We start from the raw sequence: 27,147 nt of genomic DNA, 5'->3' as shown, positions 1-27,147 counted from the left end.
AGAAACGATTGCTCCCAGTTTCATTCAAGTTTCCATTTAGTGGTCGCTCATAGTACGCGCCGTAGTACTACAGCTATTACTTACTACGCCTCATGCCTATGCACTGAATTTATGCAATCGCGTCAGCAATGGCTGCAAAACGCGCTCAATCTGTGCTGGAGTTTATATCATTTCTCTCTAACCGCGAATTATATGGTTCGTGTTTGTAAACTTAATTCGCAAAGGCGTTTCTAATGCTTTATATCCCACAAATTATATATTAATGTGACTTTTTATCGTAGAAAAAAATTGTGTATTATATCTTACAAGAAATAAAAAGTTATTTCTCACCAATTTTAAAGAGTTCTTTATATATTTAATATATATATTTAATATATATATTTTTTAAACGAATCAATTAAAGTTTTGATGGAAATTTTGATACATAAAATGTTTAGATTTAATCTAAGATTAAAGTTGTAATTTATAATATTCATTTTAGGTACGATTTGATATTTCACATTGAGCTTCAAATATTTTCAGAGTCGGCGATTTAACATTTTTTTAATTTTTAATTTAAAAAATTTCAAGCAATTGTAAACATGTAATAACTGCAAAAAAAACTGTAAAAAAAAGTTTGCATTCGAAAACTTCGGTAAAATATATTACGTGCGGATATGAGGAGCGTGCACGCGTATCTCCTCACGGTAATCAGCGCGATATTCCGCGGTCGTGCAACGCAATCGCAATTAATGTTGTTATGCAATTCGCTTCGATGCCGGCGTTCTCCATTGAGAAAAAAAGGCCGCAAAACAACGGGAGACAAAACCACTGGAGGTTCCGCGGCCGTAAGCGCAACGGAGATTTCTTGTAAAACGGAAAGATTAAATAACGTGATTTATGAACGCGCGAAGAACGGCAAGACGGGCGTAATTATCACTGAAACTGCTCGTCGGAGTGCTAGTAATTTGAACGGCGGGGGGACAAACGGCTTCTCGAAGTTACGCGTTTTCGAGTAGGTCCTTGCAAATTGCAGACTTACCCCTGAGTTTGAGAACTCGGAAGTTTGAGAGCTCAGGAAACTTCGAGTAGTCGTACTTGTGTCCGGAATTACCCAGTACCCGCATATTCCTGTAACTCGCTAAGAATGGTTCCTGTGTATAATTTACAAAGTCACCCGAGAGATTTTGCGCAAATTTTGAGCTACAACGTTTTGTCGCCTCCTACAATTTCACGCATTTGATAAACGGGGAAAGACTCTATTCTGACTATCGTATTCTTGTAACTTAACGCTAACGAGCGATGAAATTCGCATGCTCGTTAGAAACAGTACCTTCGTCGAATTTCGTTTGGGCAGCGCATAGCTTTTTAACATTATTGACCGGCTCGTCAGTATCCGAGCATCGTCACGGAAATTCGATATCATCCGCCGATGGATGGTTCGTAAAACGTTGATACTGAAAAATATTGCTCCAATCAGAAAAAGCGAATCCAGCAATCTTCCAACACGAATCGAATACAATTAAAAAGCCATTTAACGCTGATAATATCTCGCTTGGACGATAAATATACGCGGCTGTAAAGAATTAATAGAGGAACTTGCGAAGAATCGGAGTAAATTAAAGTCTCGTCGATGGTACACGAGCTTCCCACGTGAAATGTCACATTAATCATGCTTTGACGACCGTCTAATATATCCGTACGTACGACGTAAGTACAGGTAGTATCAACGTGAACGTTGAATAAATGCCTCGCGAAATATTCATGCGTCTACAATATTAATCGTCCGCGATACAGTGCGGATAGTATCGTACTACTATACGATTCGAAGAAAATTTCGCCGCGGACCAAGTCGAGTAGTGGGAATGTGGAAGCAATAAAGCGAGGCGCGCACATATGTCGTACGTGGAATATTTATTGGATAGTTTTACTGGCATTCCAGTAACGAGCGCGTATATACTACAAATTAGCTGAACGTACTAGATATCATCCAAGTATGTGCTGCGCGATCAAAAAGAACGCGTCAGACGCGAATGCAGACGACGCGGCAGTAAAATGAGCCATGAGAATCGCGCGCTCTTTTTTTTTTCTCCTTCACAAAGTCCGTCAGACAATTCCGAGAATTCTACACTGCACGATGAAACACCTTTAATGATCCTGAACGGCGTCGTTGAATTTCGAGTGGCAAATAACTTCCTAAGTACCGCTACAACTCGCTATCAATCGATGATTGAAGAAACTACTAATTTTCCTTGTTCTCTGACTGACAATTACAGATCAATTACGATTCGTTCATTGCTAATCGTAAACTCAAAAACGATCGCTGTAAAAACGCCGCCGTGAAGATTAGGTGAAGTCAGCCAGAAATAAGTAATCATCATAAATCATAGCAAATCATTTATCGGCAGGCGTGAGAATTCGAGCCACTGCATTACGATTGTTATGTAACACAATCTAACTTTCCAATCGTTTTCCGGGGCACATCCAAGCGAAAGCAAAGTAAATTTTCACTTTACGATCGTAAATATGAAACGAGGAATGAAGCGAGTTCAAAGTTAGTCCGACGTTACTTAGAAAACTTGCTGATAAAGTCTATAATTACCGTAAGTTAATAACACGTTTCTAAAATTATGATATAAATTATGTATTAATAAAAGGATTATTTAAGCTAAGCGAAAATGTAGTAAAAAAAAAATAAAAAATTAAACTATGATTATCTCAAGTTTTTAATCAATGTTGAATTACTGCGATTTAACAAATTCTACAATTCCTTTGATTTTCTCTCACTTTTCTGCTTTTTTCCAAGGCTGCGGCACAATATAGATTTTTCATAAAAAGGTTTATATATTCGCGTGAAAGCAAAAGAGTATGCTAAGGCTGCGCAATCTTGCAGACAGCACGTGCTGTAACGTGTTCTCGGTATTGACATATCGACACTAAGTGAGCACTGAGTAAATCGGCACTCTACGTGCGTGAACTACGTGCGTGAAAATACCCCGCGGGTACAGAGCCCCCAGTGTCTCTACTCCGGCCAGTATTCTCGGAACGACCGTTCGGTCATTTTATCGATAACGAAGGATTGATTTATTCCGATAAAACAACACGTCGCGGAATCCATGGCCGAGCGTACAACACTACACGCGTTCGTCCGCGCGTGTGCACGCGCCTGTTGTAGCAAGATTATCCAAGCTATATGGTGGTTCGTGTTTCATAACACGCTCACGGTTTACTTAGTCCGCAGAATCTTTATCATTCGTCATCGGCTACGAGGTTGGGAAATTCCAATACCGGTTTTCACGAGCGTAACGCTTACGCATACAGATGGCCCATAAGCTCGACAGCTGCGATAGGAAATATCGAGATATTCATACTCTCCAACGCAACGCGAGATTTCATATGAAGAACCGCAGATGACGGTGCTTTTTTGTTTGTGCGATTAACGTCTCATTCTTTTCGTTAATAGCGACTTCGTGAGGGCACTTATTAATTAAACACGTACGATTAGATAATTGGTATTTAGGCCAATTCATTCCTTCTTTTTCCTTTTTCGTCTTAAGTAATGTCTTAAAATTGCTAATGTGACTTTGATTGATTTATGATATATTAAGACTGTACTTGAGATGATCGTAAATAAGAATCAACTATAATGAATAGGCCTTAAATTCTTCAATTTTTAAGTATCGTTAGATGTTTGTCTAGTTGTGTATAAAAAAGCATGTAGAACCTAGAGTATTTAAGATTGATTTTATCTAATCTATAGTTGTTTAGAAGTAGAATATTGAATGTAACGAGGCATAGACGAACAACTTTCGCTCATCGATCGCATGGAAGATAGTTAAAGCATATGCTCAAACGGACTTGTTTGTGATGTAGGGCCGAGTAATAATTCAATTGCCTATCGTTCTCTTTACCATAATGATGTAAGTATAGAAAAATTATTAACATACGAGCATAGAATCAATTATTTAATATAATGTCTTCTCAAATATTAATTCTGCAGAGTAACTGACAAATTATTGAAAATTCACAAACTTGTAATGACACGTGATAAGACAATTGATAGAAGAGAAGATATAAAAGAAGGTACAAATACATTTTATAAATACAATATGTAGGATTTGCAAATTTAAACACATACAAAATTTAGAAATAGTAGTTGCTGGAGACATCAAGACATTATATATGACAGAAGTAGCGAAAGATACCAATCGTCGAACTAATGTCGTGTCATGTAAAATGTCGCAAGTCCCGCAAAATGTTGCAATCACCTGAGAATAAAGTAGCCCCGAAGAGGAAGTCATTCACTTACTTGATTAACGTAAAGTAAGACGCGTATTAGCATAAGGAAGGTAAGTAAAAGGGAAAATCCAGTGCCTACATGCCTACAGGCTATTGAGATAGATCGTCTCCCGAGCGAGGCCAGCTCGTTCCAAGTTCGTTCACCTTCTTCGGCTCGACACACATAGCCCTAACCGAGTGCCTTCGTTATACCGTAATTTCGGTATACTCAAAGGCAATCGAGACATATGGTCGATGTATAGATCGGAATCTGTCATCAATCACGGATTCCAATCACGTAATAGTACAACAAAAGTTCTTTAAAATGATGCTTATAATGCATAAAATACAAAACAAGTTTCATTTGTATCTTTCATCAAAATGTTTTTCAAACTGTTTCAGTACCACTAATATACATGAAAAAATATCATTTTATCGCTAAGAAATATGATTACTCAATTTTTTTACCTTTTTAAATAACGGTTATCTTTAATAAAGAATATTTTTTTATAGTCTTAAAATATACTTATTACAAATTTTAAAAAAACTCATATATTCAAAATAAGAAGTTATTTTCTCTTGGAGAATATTATAAAATTTTTTCAAAGAAATGAAACTTTATAATAAACAAAAATTCAAATTTATTTTATTTAATAGTTTTAATTAAATATTAAATTTATTAAGATTCAGAATATACTTTGAATAAATTTAATTTTATGATAAATTTATATTAATTATTTACATTTGCGAATATATGAACTTTTAGATATTTGAAACAAGTAATTAATATTTAGATACAATATGTACTTTTCTATGTGTACCGATGGCGTTTCGTCCTATAAAAATTAATAGAGTTAGTTTATCCAAAAATCATAAAGTAAATACTTGCTCTCAAGAGTTAATTTCGCGTTCAACTATCTCCTTAACGATTTTCTGTATGCAGCTTGCATACGTTTCACGTTTCGCCTTGTAGTTCGCCATAAGAGATACAATCATTATGTTATCGTAGATAGATTTATTTCATACGTACGAGCGATGTCCCGCTTAGCGACGTCCTCGACGAACGGCAGTACGTTAGACAGAAAAATGGGAACTCCTTGACACGAAACCATCAACTTCGCTTATACTCGCACTCTGCCTTACATAACGACCACTGACAACTCGTTACCATAACCCTTGGCACGGACAACGCGGACCGAATAATTATTTTCGTCATCGAGCGCCGCGGAACGGGCGCAAGAACCTCGTATTGGCTATTTGTAAACAGAATTGTTTGTCAACAACCATCGGCTCATTATATCGCGCGCGTTATAACGTATACGTTTGCCAAGCGTACGCGATCGTTCAACTCGACCCAGTTTCGATTTGTTCTTTTTTTTGTTACGATAATTTACCTGCAATACACGAGCGCGTTGCAACATGGGAAGAATTCCTATCGCGCGACACAGAATTACGCCATCGATGCGAACTACGATAATCAATCGAAGCGACACTCGTTACCGCGAGTAAAGTCGCTGACATCAGATAATTTATTTGGAAACGTTAACGAACTCGGACACTACGAACTGTCTCCACTGACTGGTTTATACACTATGCGCTCCAGTATTCAAGACTTATATAGTCTACAAAAATGTAAACAAAATCGATCTTATTGCATGGTATTGTACAGAGTATTATGTGTCGGATAAAACTTCGACAAAATATCTTCTTACAAATAAAAAGATATCATTAATAAAATTATTTCTGCCAACAAAAAAAAAAGAAAAAGGACAATTTTATAATACATTATTTTATACATATGACATAATACTGTTCAAAAAATATCCAAATTATATTAAGTACAATACAATCTCAGTTTTTTAACGTGTCGTGTATATATGTTCCTATATACATATATTCTTAATAATAAATTAACAATTGACAAAATTAAATATAAAAATTTTGTTTGAAAACTTGCATAATTTTAGTAAGAGTTCAATTTTTAATGCAATACGTTTCATTATTACAACTGGACATAAATATCATTTTTACATTGAAATCTTGTTAAAGTTACATCGGGATTTTAATTACCATATATTACTGGACCGTAATTAACCGATATGGCTGACGCAATACCGATGAGATACTGACTCGAGGATATTGCGAAGAGAAGGAAGAAGAGAGAGAGAGAGAGAGAGAGAGAAAAAGAGAGAGGAATCGCGGGACTTTCCCCGGAATAATCGGCCGGAGGTTCTTTTCCCGCTTTAACGTCCGCTGCAGCGCTGGCAGCGTACCAACTCTCGAGAGCGCGCCGTGAAAGTCGTAAGTAATATTCATGAGGGAAACATATCTCGGGCGGCTTTGATGGTTTCTTCCGGCGTTTAAGCGCCCCCGTTTAGCGGCGCGTTAGCCGTCAAGCCATTCGCGAGCCGAACGAGTGGATAATTTCGCAAGCAAAAGCGGTAAACAGGCCAATAATTCGTGTCTGCAGTGGCCTCCCTTTTGTCTTCTGCTCTTTTCTTTCGTTGCCGCCTCTCGTGACGCGACTCGCAAGATTCCTATTTGGAAGAATAAGTCCGAATCTACAATAGGTATTTTAAGCCTTAAGCCGTAAGAATTTGATCATTACAGTCGAATTCGAGGAGAATAATCGACTATGATTTCTTCGATTTCTTATGATTTAAGGCTTAGAACTCTATTGTAGATCCAGGATAATACGACGCCGGATCCAAGCCCATTGTCGCTGACTAAGGTAACCAAATGTTCAGAATTTTGTGGAACGTTCCGATTTTCGGCTCTCTATAGAAATATCCAGAAAGAATTAATTTGTCTGGATTAATATATATAATATATATATATATATATTATAAGACATAATATATATAATATAAAATATATATAATACATAACAACATAATTAACATAAAACTCGTTAATATAGAAGAGTTTCTTTCACCAATCTTAGGTTAAGCTAACCGACGATTAAATCGCAATAACAAGTTATTAATTTTTTATTAATTAATTTTATATATTGATAAATAAATATTTTACTTACAAAACAAAAATATATGTATATGTATGTAATATTATAAGTTTCTGTAATCCAACGTATCAATGAATTTCGATTTTTTCGGTTATGTTCTACCATTTTAAGGTTGATATTCCAAAATTGCTGATCAAAAATTGGTCATCTTACTGATGACCTCATGAGACTTGTAATACCACCACGTGAGTGAACCACCACCGAGCGTGAAGCCACGGCTACTAATAAGATAGCCAATGCACGTCTTTCTTCACGAACGGAAACCGCGGGCGCTATTCTACGTCACGCTGCAAACGCATCACGCACGTCGCATAAAACGCACAACGCATAAAGATAAACGACGCGATATTGTAATTAGTTCAAGAATCAGATCCTAGGTACTCTCTCTTTTTTCTCTCTCTCTCTCTCTCTCTCTCTCTCTCTCTCTCTCTCTCTCTCTCTCTCATCGCTATCTATGAACGCTGTTAAATCACTGTGCAAACAGTAATTTTCAGTAAATTGAATTTCAAATGTATATTTTCATATTACGGACTCAGTTAAATACGTGTAACTAATTTTTTTTATTTAAATTGTAAAGTGAGTTTATTTTTACACTCATTAATTAAAACTAAAAAGCGAGATATATGTAATTATAAAGGTGATAAAATTACGGAAAAGATTTAAATTTAAACTCGAAAATGTGCATGGATATAGATTCGACGAAAGGATGATATGGTTTAAAATAAAATGGATTAGTATAAAACTTTAAAAGTTGCATACTAGCAGGTTGACTCATCATTTTTACGTGTGTAATTCGCTCAATAATTATTAATTGCGATTTGTATTAAGTATCAACGTGCATAAAGTCCTAATCTAAATTTTATAAGCCCCCTTGGTAACGCTGCTACAATAACAAGCGTGCGATCAATTTTTGACGCCTCGTAATTGCCGTATTCGGGAATAAAGCTCCTCAAACTGCCAGTTTCGAAAATGAGAAAAAAATTCTGCGTTATAATATAACCGCGTAACTTTGTATTATTTGATGGCAACGTAATAATATAAGTCTGCTATGATAATAAAATCGAAATGAAAGGATAACATTGTCTCCTCTTATCTTCTTTCCATCCACTTTTCTACTATATATACATATATATATATATACTACAGTTATTATAAAAGAAAAAAATATTAGCTAACAGAACAAACTAATTTACAATAATAAACAGGCACTAAAATATAAGATAACGAAATGCTACGCTATAAGATCTCGTGGAAGATAAATTCTCATTATTTCACACGAATCGGTGAGATTTCGCACGAGGAATTCCGGCGTATAAACGAGAGGAAATAAGTCTATATCTGTGAAAAATTTTTCTCTGATGCGATGTAACCTAGCCTTAGGCGGAGTTACATTATAACCGCCACCTTATAACGTTTATGGCGAGCGTTTCGTACATCTCGTTCGTCTTTATATAACGCGCAGGTATCGTAAAGGATAGAAAACGATAGGTAGAAAGCGATATATATATATATATAGAGATAGAGAGAGAAAGAGAGAGAAAACCAAATACATATGCGCTGCCTGTTCTCAATGATTCCCGGCGTTACTTACGAGCATGCACGACATTACTGTGCCATGTCGTAGCAGCGTACAATGCGTCCATTAATCTCTTTTCGCAGACGGAATAACAGTTTGCTAGCGCAAGAAAGCACCGTTTATACCCGTTAGCGCCGCAGTTGGTTGCTGATATTAGGTCCAGTCCTATTTATCACCGTTCCAATTCACGAATTATTATGCATATCAAACGATCTTTGATTAAGGCACAAACATTAAAACATTAAATAGGTTTCCAACTGCGATAGAAAAATAAGATTAAGATGTCGTTTTTTTTTAAGGATATAACTTTCTCTATTGTCACGCGTTTTATGTTAATACCGCATGATTAGGTACAAAGTGAGAAAGACTGATATGAAATTAAGTCCAACTGGACTTTTTGTAAAAGAAAATGTACCTACATAACGTACAACTGTCACGCTGCATCGTTGCATTGTACACCTTGTCTTACGTAAGTGCTTGTAAGTAGATAACGCTGAAGCCATATAATAGGAGTAAACGTAGCTATACCGGTAACGTAAATACAGTACGACTGATAAGCTGATAATGGTCTGGACGACAACACAGTGGTAATTTTAACTATCTATTAAAAATATTGTAATATCTTTAAGCAGCGAAACATATTTATAACTTGTATTTTTAATATACTTATTACAATAAAAAAATATTGATGACATTAGAATCGTTCACGAGGAGATTTGTTATTCATTCTGCAATTCCGTTAAAAACTGTGGTCGATTTTGAGGAGGTGCAACAAAGAGAGACGTGCGATAAAAGTTCGTTGCAACGTAACGAACCGTAACGTATGCTGTATAACGCGGAATACGTTTGTTTGCTTACTCAAAATAGAAATGTAAACGTGTCGCTTTTTTCTCTATTCCACTTTCGTGCATCTCTCTGCCATCATGATACGGTGACAATGAAACGACTGCGATTTCAAGTATCTAAGCGCGTTATAATCGTCATAGCCTGGTTATATGTATAAAGTTAGGAGTAACGTTGTTCCGTTTATTGGGCCGACAAACGTTAGTTATGCGCATATACACACTTGCATCTGCATATGCGTAACCATTCGATTTGCAAGACTGATACAAATCCCTCAAGTTAACACGTTTTAGAAGTTGATATAATTCTTACAGTTATGACGTTTTGCCAAAACAGGATTGTCACAGATTTTTCATTCTAATTAAAATTCCATAACTTTTCCCTAATTTCCAGATAAAATTTCATGACCTTCCTTGATGTTTATTATATTTAAAAATTTTTTGTATTTTCGCGTCCTAATTTGGAAATAAAAGTATTTTGTTCAGAGACTGATTTTAACATAGCAATGTAAATTACCTATTTTATTAATGTTGCTGATACTGCTTAAATTTAATTGTTAGGTTGATAATATTTCAAAACTACATAGATGTGATGTACGCATATCAAACTTCTTTAAAATCAAGAATTTTAATTTTCCAGAAGATCTTGCAAAATTTTCTAATTTTTCCCTGCTTTTTCTGCCCATTTTTAACTTGCCTGACATTTTCCTAATTTCCCTGATTTCCAGTTTTATGGTAACTCTGTAAAAAAAATTTAGAAAATTCCCGATATAGTTTTAAAACAGAATTCTGACGTGTAACGTTGCAGATAATAAAAATAGGAAAAAAATCTCGTAATTTTTCAACTCAGATTTTCTTCGGAGTTCCCAACGGGTTAACGTTTCATTTACTTGCCAGTAATTAGGCCAGGTATGCCATGCAGAGAATAAATTCAGCTTAATAATTCCTAACCGGCCAATCTCGATCGCAATTTTTACGTCTCTATCAAACACGAAACAATTCTCCTTTTACAAGCTGGTTCCTGCGAGACGCTCTCTACGCAACGAGGGAGCGATGCAATTTATACATCACGACGACGACGTGGCGAAAACGTGTGAGGAGAATCGCACGCGAGAAAACATTTCTGCCGTGCCTACTACACACCGTATATCACACTGTCGCATTCCATAGCCGGCGCGATAAATACAACCGACGATATAAACGCCGTATAATGACGATCGGACCTATCCCGCCGGCACCCCGACAGTGGCATGGCATAACGAGTACTGTTTCATCATCGCGAGTTAATATAACGTGCCGACAAGAGGAGGAAAGACGAGAGGCGCGTGTGCGAATGAAGATGATGCGAAAGAGGAAGACGGGGTTATCCATTAATTGCGAGCCATCGTATCTCTGACGTCCGCGACTTTTACGAGCGAGCGCTGCGACGATCTCGCTACGGCGCGGCGTGGCGTGATTAAATCACGGGAAGCAAATTAAAAGTAATTAATGAAGTCCAATGAAAAAGAGAGAGAATCATCGGGTGTCTCTCGTTGATTTTTTATTTTTTTTTTCCCCACAAGATGCAATTATTATTGTCCCGTTTGTTCGCGCCGAGGACACCAATGAAACAACACCACCGAATAAAACTCTATATATAACAAAGTAGCTCAAAGATCCTCCATTTTCGACTTACTAATCATATACCAATAATACTAAGCGCTTATTGGTCTACAGGCTACTAAGTCCAAAATGGTAGTCGAAATAGCCGATAGGAAAGTTGTCGGTTTTTCGGCTCAGATAAAAGGATTGCAATATTTTGGTATGTCTACAGCTTTACCACCGAGTATAGCAGCGGAGAGTTAGCGCTGAAAACGAGTTATAATAAATGCGAATCATATATAATTAATATTCTTTTAATAGAAAAAACTTGAACCGTCACTAAGCCCGATCGTCGTTCAAATAGAAAAAAAAGAGTTAATCGCGCGTCGAAATTAACAATATGAAAACCGACGGTGCACACGCGCCAGGAAGTCACGTGGATCACGGTGGAAAAAAAGAGAGAGTCGAGCGCAAGGCTGCGGGGATGCAGGTGCAACAGACGTAGCACACAATGGCGTCATTAGGGCGACTTGTTACCAGCAAACGGCAATCACCGAGTCACGTTCTATAAATACAACTGATGACTCTTGACTCAAAGGTGTGTCCACGGGACAGGTCGACGAGGAGAAAGACCTGTGTCCGTCGCATAGCGGTAACGAAGACAGTGCTATACTATTCGTCGGAGATAAATAAACTGCCACACAATACCTTAACAACGTATATTTTCGAAATCAATTAAAATAGAAAGTCCTGATACGAAAATGTCGAGGTCATAAAAGTCCTCGCATTGCTGACGATCAAAATCAACCGTTTGATTCCGCATAAAGTTTGTGCACTCCCGTTGTTAATTATTTGTATCACTGTACACTAAAAAAATATACTAAATAAATCATTTGTTTGAATAGCGCTAACTAAATATTTACTAAATATAAAGTGTATTTATTTGGTACAAAAACCATTAATTTGATTTAATTATCATTTCTTTTTATTGAATAAATATTTATTTACTGTAAGTATAAATGGTTTAGTTGGCACTATTCAAATGAACATTTCTTAAAATTTAATTTTTTTTTCAGTGCATATAATTTGTTCTATGCCATTGAATTTTATAGTTCAGGCAATATTTACTGTTTGGCTGTATTTAAGGGTTTTTATCTGCAGGTGCACGCTATAAAGATAATTTATATAAAACTGTTCAGTGGGGTGATAAAATATTTATCAAGTCTCTTGATGAATGATTTCAATTTGTTTCAAGTGGTATAAAGTCTAATTCTTTAAAAATATTTAGGTAGATAGATTATGACAGATTAGGATAAAATTGATTGAAAGAATCTATTATAAATGTTGCTTTATTAGAAGACATGATATTTAATTCTGGAGAAAAAAAGACACGACGGTCTCCGATCTTTTATGGCACTCACTCAATAGTCACTCGCGATATCATGGCTAATTACAATTGCACGGACAGTAATTACCAGAAAACGACGATCGCACGACACTTTGCACAGTGCTCCCAACACGCGATATGCACTTTAGTAGATTGCGCGATGGAAAAATAACACGAAAGAAAGACAATTACACGAGGCAATCCATTCGGCACCAGCGGCGAAAATTAGTATGAATAATGCGATTCCCGAGCGACAGACAATTTCAACAAACCATCAATGTATGAAGGCCATATTTACGCTACGCAAATATCAAAATACGAGTTGTATACACTATGGCTTAAACAAGTCGCTCGACTCGACGTTAATTAATGACGTTTTGTCATTTGAAGGTTGAAAATTCAAAAATACTATCGGTATATCTTTATTGATGCTGTGCGATACGATGTGATTAAGAGACTCAAGGTAATGATTAATTAAGATGCGATGAACTTAGTTCGAAGATACGATCGCAGTTCCGCATTGCAAAACGTTACAATGCTTTTAGAAGAAATAAATCCCATGAAGCATACGCGTTATTTTAATAAGTAGGCGCTCTATTCGCGTAGGTATTCCGCGCTCTTAATCCGAAAATAATTATGTTAATTAATTGAAAGTATGAGATTTATAAAGTATCCTTACTCTTCCGTTTGCAATCATATTTTTATTCCCTCCGTCAATAATCTGGATCTTTTTTTGTCTAACCCAAATTTTTTTAACATTCTATGCTTTCAAAAAATGTGGAAAAATTTAATAGAATTATTTTTTAACATCTCTCTCTCTCTCTCTATTACATTATCAAAAACGTTTTCTCGATTATTTCAGAATAAGAAACTGAATTCTCGCTCTCCTTTATTTCAAAGAAATTTGACAGTAAAATTTCGCTAGGCCAAAAAAGATCTAAATTGTAAAGAATTAAAGAATTAATTATCGTCCACGATCATCGCGATGAAACTATATCTTACAATTTCCGTTACTTATCGTTTCCGATATGAGTCGTCGCGCAAATATACAAATATCCGCCTCATTAAAGGTTATCGCTCGGATTGTCAATCGCGAAATTTATTCGTACACATGGACTGTAAATCACTAAGTATTTGTAAGGAATATGTACTTCAAATGACAATAATGTAGTAACGTAGAATGAATACCGCCGTTACTTTCTGCTCAAGCTTGTTACGTGATGTCGGCCGATGTAAACACACCATACGATTTACGCCGGAAAAAACAATAACATACTGAGCATCGAGTCGAATATTATTTCGTTACGAAATATCTAAAATATTATACATGTCTAATATATTCATTTTCTTCAGTAATAAACTAATTTTGATGGGTAGACTATTACCGCATGAATTAGCGGTTAGTCGATGGATAAAAGTAATCTTATTTTCCATCGAAAAAGTATCAATCTGCATAATTTAATCTACTGTTATTTTGACGAGGAATATGAAATTCGTATAATTTTAACAGATCGAGAAAACGATATAAAATCTCCGCGAAAAATGTGGCGACTCATTTTTATCCTGACTTACTTAACCAAATTTTACTTCTCTGGAAACGAAAGGATTTGGAAAAAATAATACTATATTACGTGATTTTCATCGAAAAATATATAAGGATAAATTTTGTTCTTTTAAAATTTCGGTTTAACATTAAATTTAACAATTCTTTTTGAATCGAATATAATGAACCATTTAGTTTCATTGAAAACTAAAGGATTAAATAATTTATATCTAACAATTACAGTTTGCGATTACTAATCAACTTATCAATTATTCACTGAGTTTTACAGTACACGTAATATATATATCCACAAGCGTGAAGAAAACCAAGAGATAAAATAGTAATAAAGATCGATATCACCTGAGCAAATAAAAAATAATTGCACGCGTATTAAATCTGTATATTCTCTTGCTTACATTTTTTCCAAAGAGCATTTATTTTACAAAAAATTTTCGACTTTAATTAATTTCTACGATATTAAAATATAGGATCTACAATAATTATAGGACATTTTGTACACATGAAAGTTTTATGTGAGCGAAAAAATATATTCAAAACAGATTAAAAATTTTTTTAAATTGATGTGTTAATCTTTATTACCTTTGTAACGTATTATATTTTCAAAATGAGAGTTTATTTTTACAATTTTATAAAATACAGAATTTAAAGTATCATAGAAAAAAATACATAAAAATGTAAACAAAAATAAAAAACGTAAATAAAAAAATATTGAAAAAATATATAAATCGATACATATAAATTTCTATTTTACTTATTTGAAGCAAGAAAATTCACGGAAATCATGATAGCAACGTGTCTCGCAGAGAAGGCTAAAATGGGATTTAGTTCTCGCCAGATCGTCCTGCACTAATATAGCGAAGTAAATTCAGTAATAAATCCCATGAACTCGGAGTGAATTCGCGCAGACTCCCCCGAGAATGTTCAGCTCGCTAACCAAAACGGTCCGACACGCTTTTAATAACTATAGCAATCTATTCCTCTCGTGCTGTTACGTGACAAAGCATGGGTACCGCCGAGGCTCGCACGTGCGCGAGGCTATTACACGTACGCGATCGTGCGCGATTTACGCGCGGCTCGCGCGTAAATTACATGTGTTAAACGGATCCCGGAGCATTGCATATTCGTCGCGTAAACAATGCCATCAGCGTTATTCACTGTCATACGAACGATTCTGCCGACCGAATAAGCTCGGAACGTAGGTATTTAAACCAACAGTTTTTCCGCGAACGATTATCGGCGCCAACATTATTATTAGCTTCAACCGAGTGTGCGTTCAACACTGAATATTTCTTCCGACGCGAGGACAATTTGTCTTTTGCGTTATGTCACTCCAACGGACAAGGCTCGCGGTTATTTACGATTTACGGAACTATGGAGCATTGAACCGACGCAATGGAAAAGTGCAATTTGAGTCAATAGATTCGATTAATAAGAAACGTAAAAGGGAAAGCTTTTAGAAGTGAGAGAAAACTCTTAACAATTTGTCGTTACGTCTTTCATTTAATAAATGCAATTCAAATATTCTTAATATCGAGATGAAAAACTCGAGTACATTGAATCTTTATTTTTTTCTTCGATCTATGAAAAGCTATTTTATCGCTTCGATAAAATTTCGAGAAATTCATCAGTTTAGTACACTGAAAAAAAAAGATTGGCTGTTGCAGCAAATTAGATGGTAAAATATGGCATAGCATTTTTAATTGGCTGCAGCAGCCAATTTTTGGTTGCATTAGCCTATCCGCAATATCAGTATAGGATTTCGATAGGCTAACACAATCAAAAATTGACTGATGCAGCCAATTAAAAATGCTATGCCATATTTTACCATCTAATTTGCTGCAACAGCCAATCTTTTTTTTCAGTGTATTACAGCAGAATTATTTTTGTGCTAATATCGCTGTCCTTGCACTTCAAAGCTGTTATCTACGCCTGTCTGAGCACGAACGTGATTCGTCACTTAGGAATGCGCAAAAAAATACCCGAAGCCACAGACGAAGCGTAACGGTAGAGTTATAATATTTACGTAATAATCGTGTTATGATATTATAACTTGACCAAATAAATACGTAATATGCTTATTTTCAATACGACGCAATGTAACACATTCGTGTAAAAAAAATGACAGTCACAAACACTTATTAGCACATCGTTTAGCACAAAGTGTAGAAGACGACGCTCACAATCAGTCAGACTATCAGAGTTTGAAAACTTAATTTAAAAATTCATTTTTCGATTAACTTCAGAAAAAATATATCTCGACTATTTTGAATTACAATTTACTTACTAATTAACGGCAACTCCCCATGTAATAATTATATTGCGTAATAATAGTATTATAATAAAAAAGATATGAAAAGAGATACATAAAAAAAACCTTGGAGAAATCAACAGCTGTATCGGCGCCGGCAGCAGGTAAGCCGAAGTTAAGTTACCTTTGCAGCTCGCGCGCTGGTAAAAGAGAAAGGGCAGGAGGAATAGTGGGACAAAGGGACGGGTGTGCAGAGTCCGTGGCAAAGGAGAGAGTTCAGGCGAAGAAGAGGAAGAAAGAAAAGAGTAACAAAGTGACCCATATGCTTTGGGGGGCCCATTTGGCCCGCCACGTCGAGCAACAAAAGTGGCCGCGCGAGAAGCCAATCGTTAAAAAAGGTTGGATGTATCAAGGTGCATATGGCGCACCTTGATTCCCGTCCAAGATACTTTTAGATATGTAAGAAGACTACAGTTTTCAGAGATTAGGATCTTTCATCCTTGGAATACCAAGCTATTCGCCAATTAGAAAAAAAAATATTTCATGTTTAAGTATGCAAAATAAAATTAATTATTTATATCATGCAACGATTAAAATCAATAAGACAAAAGAAAATTATTCACGTACATTCGTTAATAGATAATTGCCGGTATAATAAAATACTATCTTTGTATCTCTTTTCTGATAATTCATTAGAGTCATTCATTAGAGTCGTTATTACGGTTTTTTATTATCCTTTTTTCTCACATTTTTCACCACACCTGCTACTTAAATAGTCGACTTAATACGAGAACATAAATCAACACGCCTAAAATTCCCAAAAGCTTCTTGGAAATATCGGGATGCAGAAAAATTATTCCCACTTACCGCATGCTTTTTAATATGTACGGCGTGAGGCGCAAGAGAAACGATGACGTGCACCGCGATGGAAAGTGAAGGAGGAGACGGGAGATGAAGGAAGGTGGATACTAAAACGCGCGAGAGCCAGTGGCGAAAAAGAGAGGCCCGGTTGAGCAGGGCGCGGCAGCGTCGCCGGTAGTTAACTCTGTGTTTCTTAAGCCCGTTTTGCACCACGCAAAAATCCAGCGTAACTAACTTGTGACAAGTTGCGTCAACCCGTTACATGCACGTTTCTCTGAGCTGATATTACTCGACGTGGAAATGAAATTAATAACTTTTCATACACAATTGTACACACAGAAAAATATTTATTGTACGCAAGTACTAATTACTTGTTTCAAGTATTTCAAAAGTTACGCAAATCATAAATTTATCACAAACACCAAATTTATATTCTAAATTTTTATTCCCAGTAAGTTTAATACTTCAATCAAGATTATTAAATTAAAACAAATTCAATTTTTTATTATGATAAAGTCGTTTCTGCGATAAATTTTTATCAATCTTCAAAAGAAAAAATTCTTGTTTTGAGTACATATAATGAGATTTTCTAAAATTTGTAACAAATATATTTTAGGATTATTATCAAGAAAATATTCTCTGTAAGATAACCGTTACTTAAAAGAAAGAAAATTAATTAAGTAATCACTTTTCTTAGTAATAGAATGATATTTTTTTGTGTACGTTGATTATACTGTGGACAGATATAATGTTCTAAATAACAGTTAATCACAATGCTCTTCAATAATTAGAACTATTACATTAAACGTTGAACTCATTAAATGCTTTAATATCATCATTAAACTATTAATTATTGTATTACATAATTACAAAATATAATTTAATATTTCAATTTTCTATTTTAGAAAGAACTTTGACGTTTTACGCTATTATCCATCATTGGCATCGGTCAACCCAGATTCGTCATACAAACGATTGATGCTTTTCGAGCGTGTAAGAATCGCGTATAAATTAGAGAGAAGGTTCTACTTCCGTATAATTGATTGCCGCAACGATTGCACGTACAACAGCTATGTTGCTGTATGCAATCTTGTAGAAATCTCCGGAGAGTTGCAATACCGTGTGCCGTAATTGAAGTCGTGAAATGCAAAACACTTATAAAATTATTCCGCGAAAACTCAAGTTATGAGATAATATATTTCTTTTTTTAGCACGAATACTCTATTAAAGAGCGATTTCATTCAGATAGATAATGCAATCTCTTGTGCACACATTTAACATTTAATATAAAAAACATACAATATGATCAATATAACGTAATATACAGGGTGTTAGTTAAATATGTTGCCATACTCAACAGAGCGATTCTTTGGTTTATTTCAAGTAAAAAAGTCCATATAAACACGTGTCCTAAATGGCTTAGTTTCCGAAATACAGGTGAATGTTCGCAAATGTTTGACGAAACGATAAATCCTTTGGATTATTTCCTTTGGGGGCATCTGAAATCATTGGTTTATACCACTCCAATTGAGAATGAGAATGATTTGAGGAATCGAATAGTTGCTTCATGCGAGGCAATACGTAACACACCTGGTATCTTTGAGCGTGTACGTCAATCTTTGAGAAGAAGGCTCGGATGTATCATGGCGCAAGGTGAACATTTTCAACAATTCATCTAATTGTTTTATTTCATCAGAAGAACTGAAGCCTGTGCGTTGTGTGTGTTTTTGTTTTTCTGTTTTTGACTAATTCAAGCTGTTTCTTTCAAATAAACGGATTATTACTACACGTTTAAATTTTTTTATTTCGGAAACTAAGCCGTTTAGGACACATGTTTATATGGACTGTTTTACTTGAAATAAACCAAAGAATCGCTCTGTTGAGTACAACATACTTAACTAACACCCTGTGTATATATATATATATATATATACATCTGTATCACGTAAATATACAACTACAATTGTATATTATTTATGCGATGACAGATGATGATTTTGTTACAAGTTTTGTTATATAGTCATAGCTGTTACGTACACAATTGCGAGACAGATGAAGTCTTGCATTGCACGACTTCAATTCTCGCACGATGTAAGATGGGTCTTACGTCGCGCAGCCGTTCGTTCCAGCCAGTGTGCGTGTATGCGTATGCATGACGCGCGCGCGCGCGCATCTCGTAGTAGAGTACTACGGAGATCCGGAGAGAGAAAAGGCGAGAGCCAGGCGGACAAAGCACGTGACGTCTGGGTTCCCGCCGTCCTTGCCTACTACCACGAAGACTGGCGAGACTACACCGTAAGGGAACGACGGAGAGCAGAAGAATAATATATACGTCTCTCGCACCGAAAGAGAGAAAGAGGGGAGGCACTCGTTCGCGACCGACCGCCTGCGGTCGGAAAGAGAAAGATAGAATGAACGGAGAATGGGGAAAGGCAAAGGGCAAGAGGGGCGCGAGACTGGCGAGATGCGATCCAACCTCGAACGTGGCGTTGAGAGTTCATGGAAATGAATGCAGCTCATACACCAACGGTGATTCCCGGCGCAGCCTCTCCACGAGGAGATGGCTCTCAATGAGAACCGTGAGGAGCTCTCGTCTAGTCTGGTCTCGCCAGTCGCGAGATTCCCGCTCGAGAACTTGCAGGAAAATGGGATGAAAATGTTTGTTCGTTGAAAATTAACAAGTTTGCGGTTTTGGCTGTCGTCATTGGTTAACTCGTTTATTATATAACTCGAGTAATCAAATTATAGAGGGGAATTATTCATATTTCGATTGGAACCTTCCATGTTTGAGTGTCAAAAGCGTGAGATTATATTTATTGATATAATAGTTAATTTAAATTATGTTATGTAATATTAATATATTCAGAGTGTCTTATGTGTCTTTTAAAATCACATTCAATAAAAATAGCCGTTAAAATACATGAATATAAATAAAACCGTTCTTTTAGATTACATCAATGTATTATTGGCGGAAGATCGTAGTACGATATAAACTATTTATCACGCATGAAATGTGTAGGAAAATCGAATACAGGATAAGAGGATTGGCGGAGTCCATCGGTTCGGGCAATCGATCGAAGCCGGCCTCTCCCACGCGGCGTGAAACGCAATTACGCGCGCAAAATGCTCTCTTTAGCCGTGGCACGGCAGCCTCGAATCGAGTTTCGTTAAAGGCACGAGAAGAGCACAGAGGCAGTTTATTTTTATTTCTGTCTGGCGAGAGCTAAATGAAAATGGGTCGAGGCGTCTGCGCTCATTTGCGCGTGCCCTCCTTTTGTTTCGTTTCCGATGCGCACTGTGCCCTCGTGTCTACGCGCGCACAAAAGGCCCGAAAATATCTCATGAGAAACGCACGATTATCCCATACACATCTCACTTTCCCAAATAAAAAATACCGCTAATGCTCGAAAATTAAAATAAATCAGATTATATGAAGAAATCAATAGTTACTTTGCTTTAACTTTAACCCTTTGTAAACAGATTGGATCTTTTTTTACCCAGGTGAAATTTTACTCTCAAAATTCCTTGGCACAAAATTTAATTTGTATTAAATAAAGATTTTGACATTTAAGTTAAATAACTATTTGGTAACGTAGCAAAAAAATTTTTAATTTTTTTCTAGATTTTTTGAAAGCCAAGAACGCATTAAAAAAAATTAGGCTAAACAAAAACAGACTCGGAGCACCTCCAGAAATAAAGTAAAAATGTGTGGCTACGAAGGGTTAACTTAAAAAATTTTTACATATATTTAGTGTAATAATTAAAAATCCAAAGAATTAAAATGTTCAATAAAAGTTTAATGGAAAATTAATTTCGGCAATATCTAATTTTAAATGTGAAGAAGAAATTCTAAAGTGAGGAGTTAAGTGATATATAACCCGACGAGTAACCAACAGAACGATAAAACGATTCAAATACAAGATCGTTCACAGGGAACAAAAAGAGCAAATGATTATCCTTTAAGTTTATTTGTGCGATCGGATTCGACGAAAGCGTGGTCACGCCTTTCTCCATTACGGAAAGTAACCAGTAAGAAGAAGTTCGGAGCAATCGAGCGTTCGTATTTGGAGACTGTGGGCTTGTTAATATTGCCAAAGAGCCGCCGCTCTTTGAGACGTCTCTCTTAGTGGGCCAGGGCTTCGCGCGAAATTCACCGGTCCGGGTTTGGCCTTCGTAGCCATGCCAAGAAAGAAGGGACAAGATCGACGACGAAGGCAAGCGGGATGGAGATAGAGGGAGCGAGGAGCGGAAAGGGGGGCGAAAAAAAAACCAGGACCGAAGGGAGCGAGGGCACGAGAGAAATGCGTGGGAATTGAACCATGTGGTCGGCCGACTGGCTCGCGAAATATCGCGTTGCGAAAGTACGCATACACATACAGAGGCAACGAAACACGTACACGAATTACCGGTACACGTGGAGGCGGTGCGAACGAAACCGGTGCACGTATATACCATGTTTCGAGGTCACGGGGAGTTTCAGAAAGAATCACGCGCGAGATAATTAGACCGCCTTTCATGAAGTAACGTCGTTTGGTAATAACGAGGTCCCGAGCCATCGAGTAAATGGCGCTCCGAACAAAGCTCGCGATTTAATGTATTTATACCGTTAATAAAATGTTTCCGTATACACAATGAAGTAGGCTTTACTTCGCGCGCGAAAGTAAAATAAAAAGTCCAATATTATACAAAGTGTCCAAAAATTTACGGCTCAATATACTCTAGTAAAAAGGTTCTCAAGCAATTAGATGAAAAAGTTATTTGTAAATTCTTATTTTAAGCAGCAATTTTTGAGATGATAAAAAGGTTTAATGATCTATGACCAATTACAGACAACGTCTAGACAGCCACCTGTCCATAAGTCGCGCGAGTATCGTGCGATAGTATTAATACCATTAATGAGTACACATTTCAACACACTAATGTTCACAGATGGCCGTCTAAGCATAGTCTATAGTTGACTATTTTCAAACCGCGTCGTTATCTTAAAAACTGCTGCTTAAAATAAAAATAAAAACGAATAACCTTTTTACTTAACTCTTCGAGTATTTTCTTGCTATAATAAATATTTCGAATCGCGAATTTTCAGACATTCAAGATTAAATGTACAAATTTTAAATGTTCGACAACTATTTAACAAAACATTTTTCCCTAAATTTTATATATCTAAAAAATGTAACACGAAAAGCTGTATTTTTATGACATAGACGATAGAAGACGAGTCGATATGACGAATGTAAAGACGAGCACCGTACGTGTACGACACGTGCTCGATTACGCAGCGCGCTGCGACTTGCGATCAGCGCGAGATCAGCTGTTAGTTCACACCGCCAATTACGAGTCACGCGACTCTCGAGGTTCTTGTCCCGACTGACACACATGCGCATTGTATGCCTACCTTTAATCGTCTCACGAGGCACCGCGGCGTTCAGCGCCTCGTCTCGTCTCGTCACGTCTCTCGCGCGGTCCAAATTCCCCGCTAAATACCCGATTAACTCTTGACCCCTGCGTGACCGCGTTGTCCGAGCACGACGTTGCGCAATTTTTAGTCGGTGCTATTTTTAAACGCGCCGGCGGAATGTTATTAGCGTGGCTCATTTCCATGTCTACTCTCTGCTTTCCAAACATCTCCTCAAGGCTTCTAAAATTCCTGTCTCGCTAGCCTTCCATTTTCAACGCTGAATATCTTAACTGAGAATCTCAAATTACGAATTTATTAAAATAAACTCGATTGGTAAGGAAATAAGATTTTTATTAAATCTGTTTAAATCTTTAGAGTTTAGTTAAAATATAAAAAAACTTCTTTATTTAATTGTTTAAGTATAATTTTAAAATTATTGATATCCTAATATTTTATTAAAAGAAAAATCCAAATTTATTTAAAGAAATCGCAAACAAAAGACGATTCAATAAATTTCCAATATCCTACGAATATGTATCAACGTTTTCTTCGAGAAACACGATTTAGTGTAGTCGGTTTAGTATTTGCGCCGTGAAATACTCGCCGTAGTCCGTTCCCACGATTGACCTTACTTCACAAAGGTGGCACAAAGCTGTAGGGAACAAGTTCGCAGGTAAAGATTTACGAGGGTCCGTCGTATTCATGCCCAACAGCGCTAACCGTACCGTCTGATATCGAATTTTATTTTTTCGTACAAACTTCATCTTATATATTTATTAATATATATTCACTGTGTCAGAATAACATAATCTTATATGTAACAAAATATTATTTAGAAATTAAGACAAGATATTATTGTATAAAATAAATAAGAAATATTCTATTACAAAAAAATCGTAAAATCATAAAATAAGATTTGGATAAACTAAAAATGCCGTAAACATTTCCTACTTCTTATTCATATATCACATAGTATCACTTCAGATTGAAAATCAAACGTACATGGAACGTTAAAAATAAAACATCAATATAAGTAGAACCTGAACACCGATCATGTGATCGGACCGTTCGCATCAGCTGATACTTGACAGTGGTGACGTCAGCGTCCTGACAGCTTCGTTCAAAAATTGAACGAACGCTGTCACACGACAGTGAAGCTAATGGTTTAAGTCCCGACATAACTAGGCGAGCGATCCAAACCGATTGTACGAGGATTTAGTTGTATAGCGTGGGATCGGGCGCCGACTTTCACATGGTAAAATTGGCCGAAGAACCAAAGCGCGCGGTGATTCATAAAGGCCGCCGGTGGCGGCGGCTTGCGTAACATCACGACGCGCAAACGCAAAGAGAACGATTGAGTTTTATTGACGAATTCACCTTGCCAAAAGAGAGGTAGGTCGTCGTTTCCGGTCCATGTGTCAGTCTGACTCGGCTAGACATCGTGCGTGTTGGCCCTAATGTAATAAAATTCTTCCGGTCGGATGATACCACCTTAACTCGCTATTCTGAGGCGCGGGATCCGTCTGCGTTTCTCAAATAACGGTTAGAAAGTCTTCAAATACGTACCGAGATTCCTTATTTGGCGAATGCAGAGAAAATTCTTTTTTTTTTTCTTTCATTTTTCGGCACTGTGTACGTGCAAAATTAGACGAAAAATAAAATGCGACTCATTTATATGTTTAATGAGAGCGTCAATGCATGCCAGCGGTATTTTCGAATTGTATGACCAAACAAGAGTAATCGATCTTTTTTATATGTTCGCTAATACATGTCGAGAAGGAGGTCTTCTCTTTAAAGAAAATAAATTATAAAAATATCTTGCAAAGCAATAAATCATGCAATATCGATCAGTCGGATTTTCACGGCATTATTTTTCGTTATCATCGTTACTTTTTTTGTATGGTCTTACATAAAATCTAATACCGCCAAACAAAGATATAAATTAATCTCTAAATGCATATCATTAATTATGTCATTTGACAATTTTATATATATATAAAATTCATCATTCCATTTCCAATACTGTGCTTTTAATTTTTATTACTGTACGGAAACAAACAATAAATATTTATAGTCGAATGCATTTAAAGATTAATAGTAATGGAAACTCGGGGCTACTGCGAAGAAGTAAACAATTCTATCAATTGTATCCGATAATTGGAGTCACGAATTCATCCAACGAGTATTCATATATAACATCTTGCGGGAAACAATTCCTGACGACTCCACTTGGACTATTGGATGCTCAAATACTCGCACAACGTCCCAACGATCCGAAATAATCACATATCGATTGAGTGCGTCGCTGGAGTTCGAAGTGTTCAAACGGAAAGTCAAAAAAAATCGCAAAGTGGTACTAGTACAAAGGCGTGACCCACTCTTACGATACTGGCGATAGTATCTCTCGATTTTCCTTTTGTGCACGAGCGCGGCATAAAAGATATTTCGTGCACGCCACATCTTGCACATGGACGAAATGAGAATTTTCCAAGTTTGGATGCATTACGACAAAGGAAAGGAAAAAAAAATTATGCGATTTATGATGAGACACTGCTTGCACAATATAAGCAATCGTGCATTAAGATTCGAATTATCCTCATGCAATGATTTTCGACTAATCTATTTGCGCGGAGCTTGGACAAAATTAAGTTCATGTTTAATGCTTCATGACTTTCATTAAGATCTAAACATCTTGCGATTTTATGTGATAAAAATTAAAACATTTATTAATAATTAATTTTTTTTATGTTAAACAATATTTTTCTCTCTTATGAGACACATGCAATGATTGTGCATTCCTTCTAATGTATCCATGAAAAGACGTGAATACGAAGCGATGAATGGATGAATGAGCTTATTACTCAAGCTTGATCGACTATTCCTCCAGCACAGGAAAAATTTATTGGAGGAAGTGTTCTTCAGTTCTTTTACAATGATTCATACCGAATGAGCAAGCGATTCAAGCTACGAGGAATACGACGATAACGATAACACTTCGCATGGATACAATTCTCATTTCAACCAAAAAGATTGATCATAATACCAAGTATGCCTCGCACATTCTCGTATCGGCACACCTGATTTCTTGTACAATACAACGTACAACGTACAAAAAAAAAACGCATTTTCAGTAACCAAACCAGAGTCGTGGAGAATAAAAAATAAATTTTCTTCTCATCATTATAAAAAAAAATTAGAAACTTTACATAATTGAAACGTACATTAAAACAATACTTAATAAAATTGAGCTCACGATATCTTTCGTTATATGTGATGTATATTACAATAATAATTAAATAATTTTACATTTAAAATATCTTATTTAATATTATAAGGTTTCTATAATAATTCCATTTTTTAATTACTAACCTTTATAAAAATCTAATAATGGCCAATTTAACACTAAACAAACAATAATTACTTATTTCAAATATTAAAAGTATTATTGTTCAATGTTCCAAATAAGTAATTAATTACTGTCTTTCAATAATAAATTGGCCAATAATAGATTTCTATAAAGGAATATTTTATGAATAAATAAAATAACAATAAATAATAATAATTTTTGATTATTCAAAATATAAATAAAATACACGACTCTGGCCAGGGATCGATATAAAAACCACTTACCTTAGACAGCTTTTCGCCCTCGTGATGCGGCAGCAACGTCCTCAGCGATTGGAATCCGGCATTGATACTCTGCATACGACGTCGCTCGTTGCTGTTGGCGATTTCTCGCCGCATTCGCTTCTCCTGCTCCATGTGGCTGCGCGACGCAACACGGCCAACGTTGATACCGTTTCCGTTGCTCAACGCAACGTTCTGACTAGCAACCCGCCGACCAGCCCCGACGTTACCTTTTGATTGCGGCGGTTGTTGCCGCTGCTGCGGTTGCCGTTCTTGAGTATCAGCGACTTCGGCGACCGTCACACTCGTGGTCACCGAGCCGTCGTCCACCGTCTCGACGCTCCTGCGGACAAATAAATTATAAAGCACATAAATATATTTTTTTTACATCATTTGAAGTTGATATTTTATTTTAATCAATAAATTCTATACAGTGAAGTCTTATTAACAAAAGTTGAACGTACAATGCTAATCTAGACTCAGTTTCACAACTCTTAACCGAGGTTCAACTTATCTCTCATCTCTTTCCAATTCTAACATTAGAAAGAGATGAGGAATAAGATAAACCTCGGTTAAGAGTTAACCATGAGTTGAATGAGAACTGGGCCTCTCTTAAGAAGGTTCTCCAGTCATAAAACACATATTAATATTTATGCTTTAAACAAACTACATACATGTGAAAGTTGTGTTTCATAACATTTTGTTTTCATTGAACAACACATTTTTATAGATTATTTATTTTATTTGTTATTAGTTTTATTGTTATAAACAAAAATTTTTTAAA

At 36.1% G+C, this 27,147-nt stretch overlaps 1 protein-coding gene and 1 long non-coding RNA gene across 2 annotated transcripts in view; both read right to left on the bottom strand.

Annotated features, from left to right (window-relative positions):
* The window catches only part of crp (transcription factor cropped), a 156,877-nt gene that overhangs the window by 107,455 nt on the left and 22,275 nt on the right, over positions 1–27,147 (bottom strand). Inside the window, exon 2 of the mRNA XM_018453015.1 lies at positions 26,367–26,706. Within this exon, the coding sequence (XP_018308517.1) occupies positions 26,367–26,706 (340 nt within the window). The remainder of the gene's footprint in view (positions 1–26,366; positions 26,707–27,147) is intronic.
* Positions 1,007–18,979, bottom strand: LOC108725790 (uncharacterized). Its single transcript, XR_001936764.1, has 3 exons — positions 18,858–18,979; positions 5,173–5,178; positions 1,007–1,016 (listed from the first exon to the last, which is right to left on the bottom strand). It is a non-coding gene; the product is annotated as an uncharacterized lncRNA (long non-coding RNA).

The sequence above is a fragment of the Mycetomoellerius zeteki genome, unplaced genomic scaffold (assembly GCF_001594055.1).
Source record: "Mycetomoellerius zeteki isolate Tzet28-1 unplaced genomic scaffold, Tzet1.0 scaffold360, whole genome shotgun sequence".
Lineage (NCBI taxonomy): Eukaryota > Metazoa > Arthropoda > Insecta > Hymenoptera > Formicidae > Mycetomoellerius > Mycetomoellerius zeteki.
Note: the sequence above shows the minus strand (reverse complement) of the source record. Positions and strands in the feature narration are given on the sequence as shown.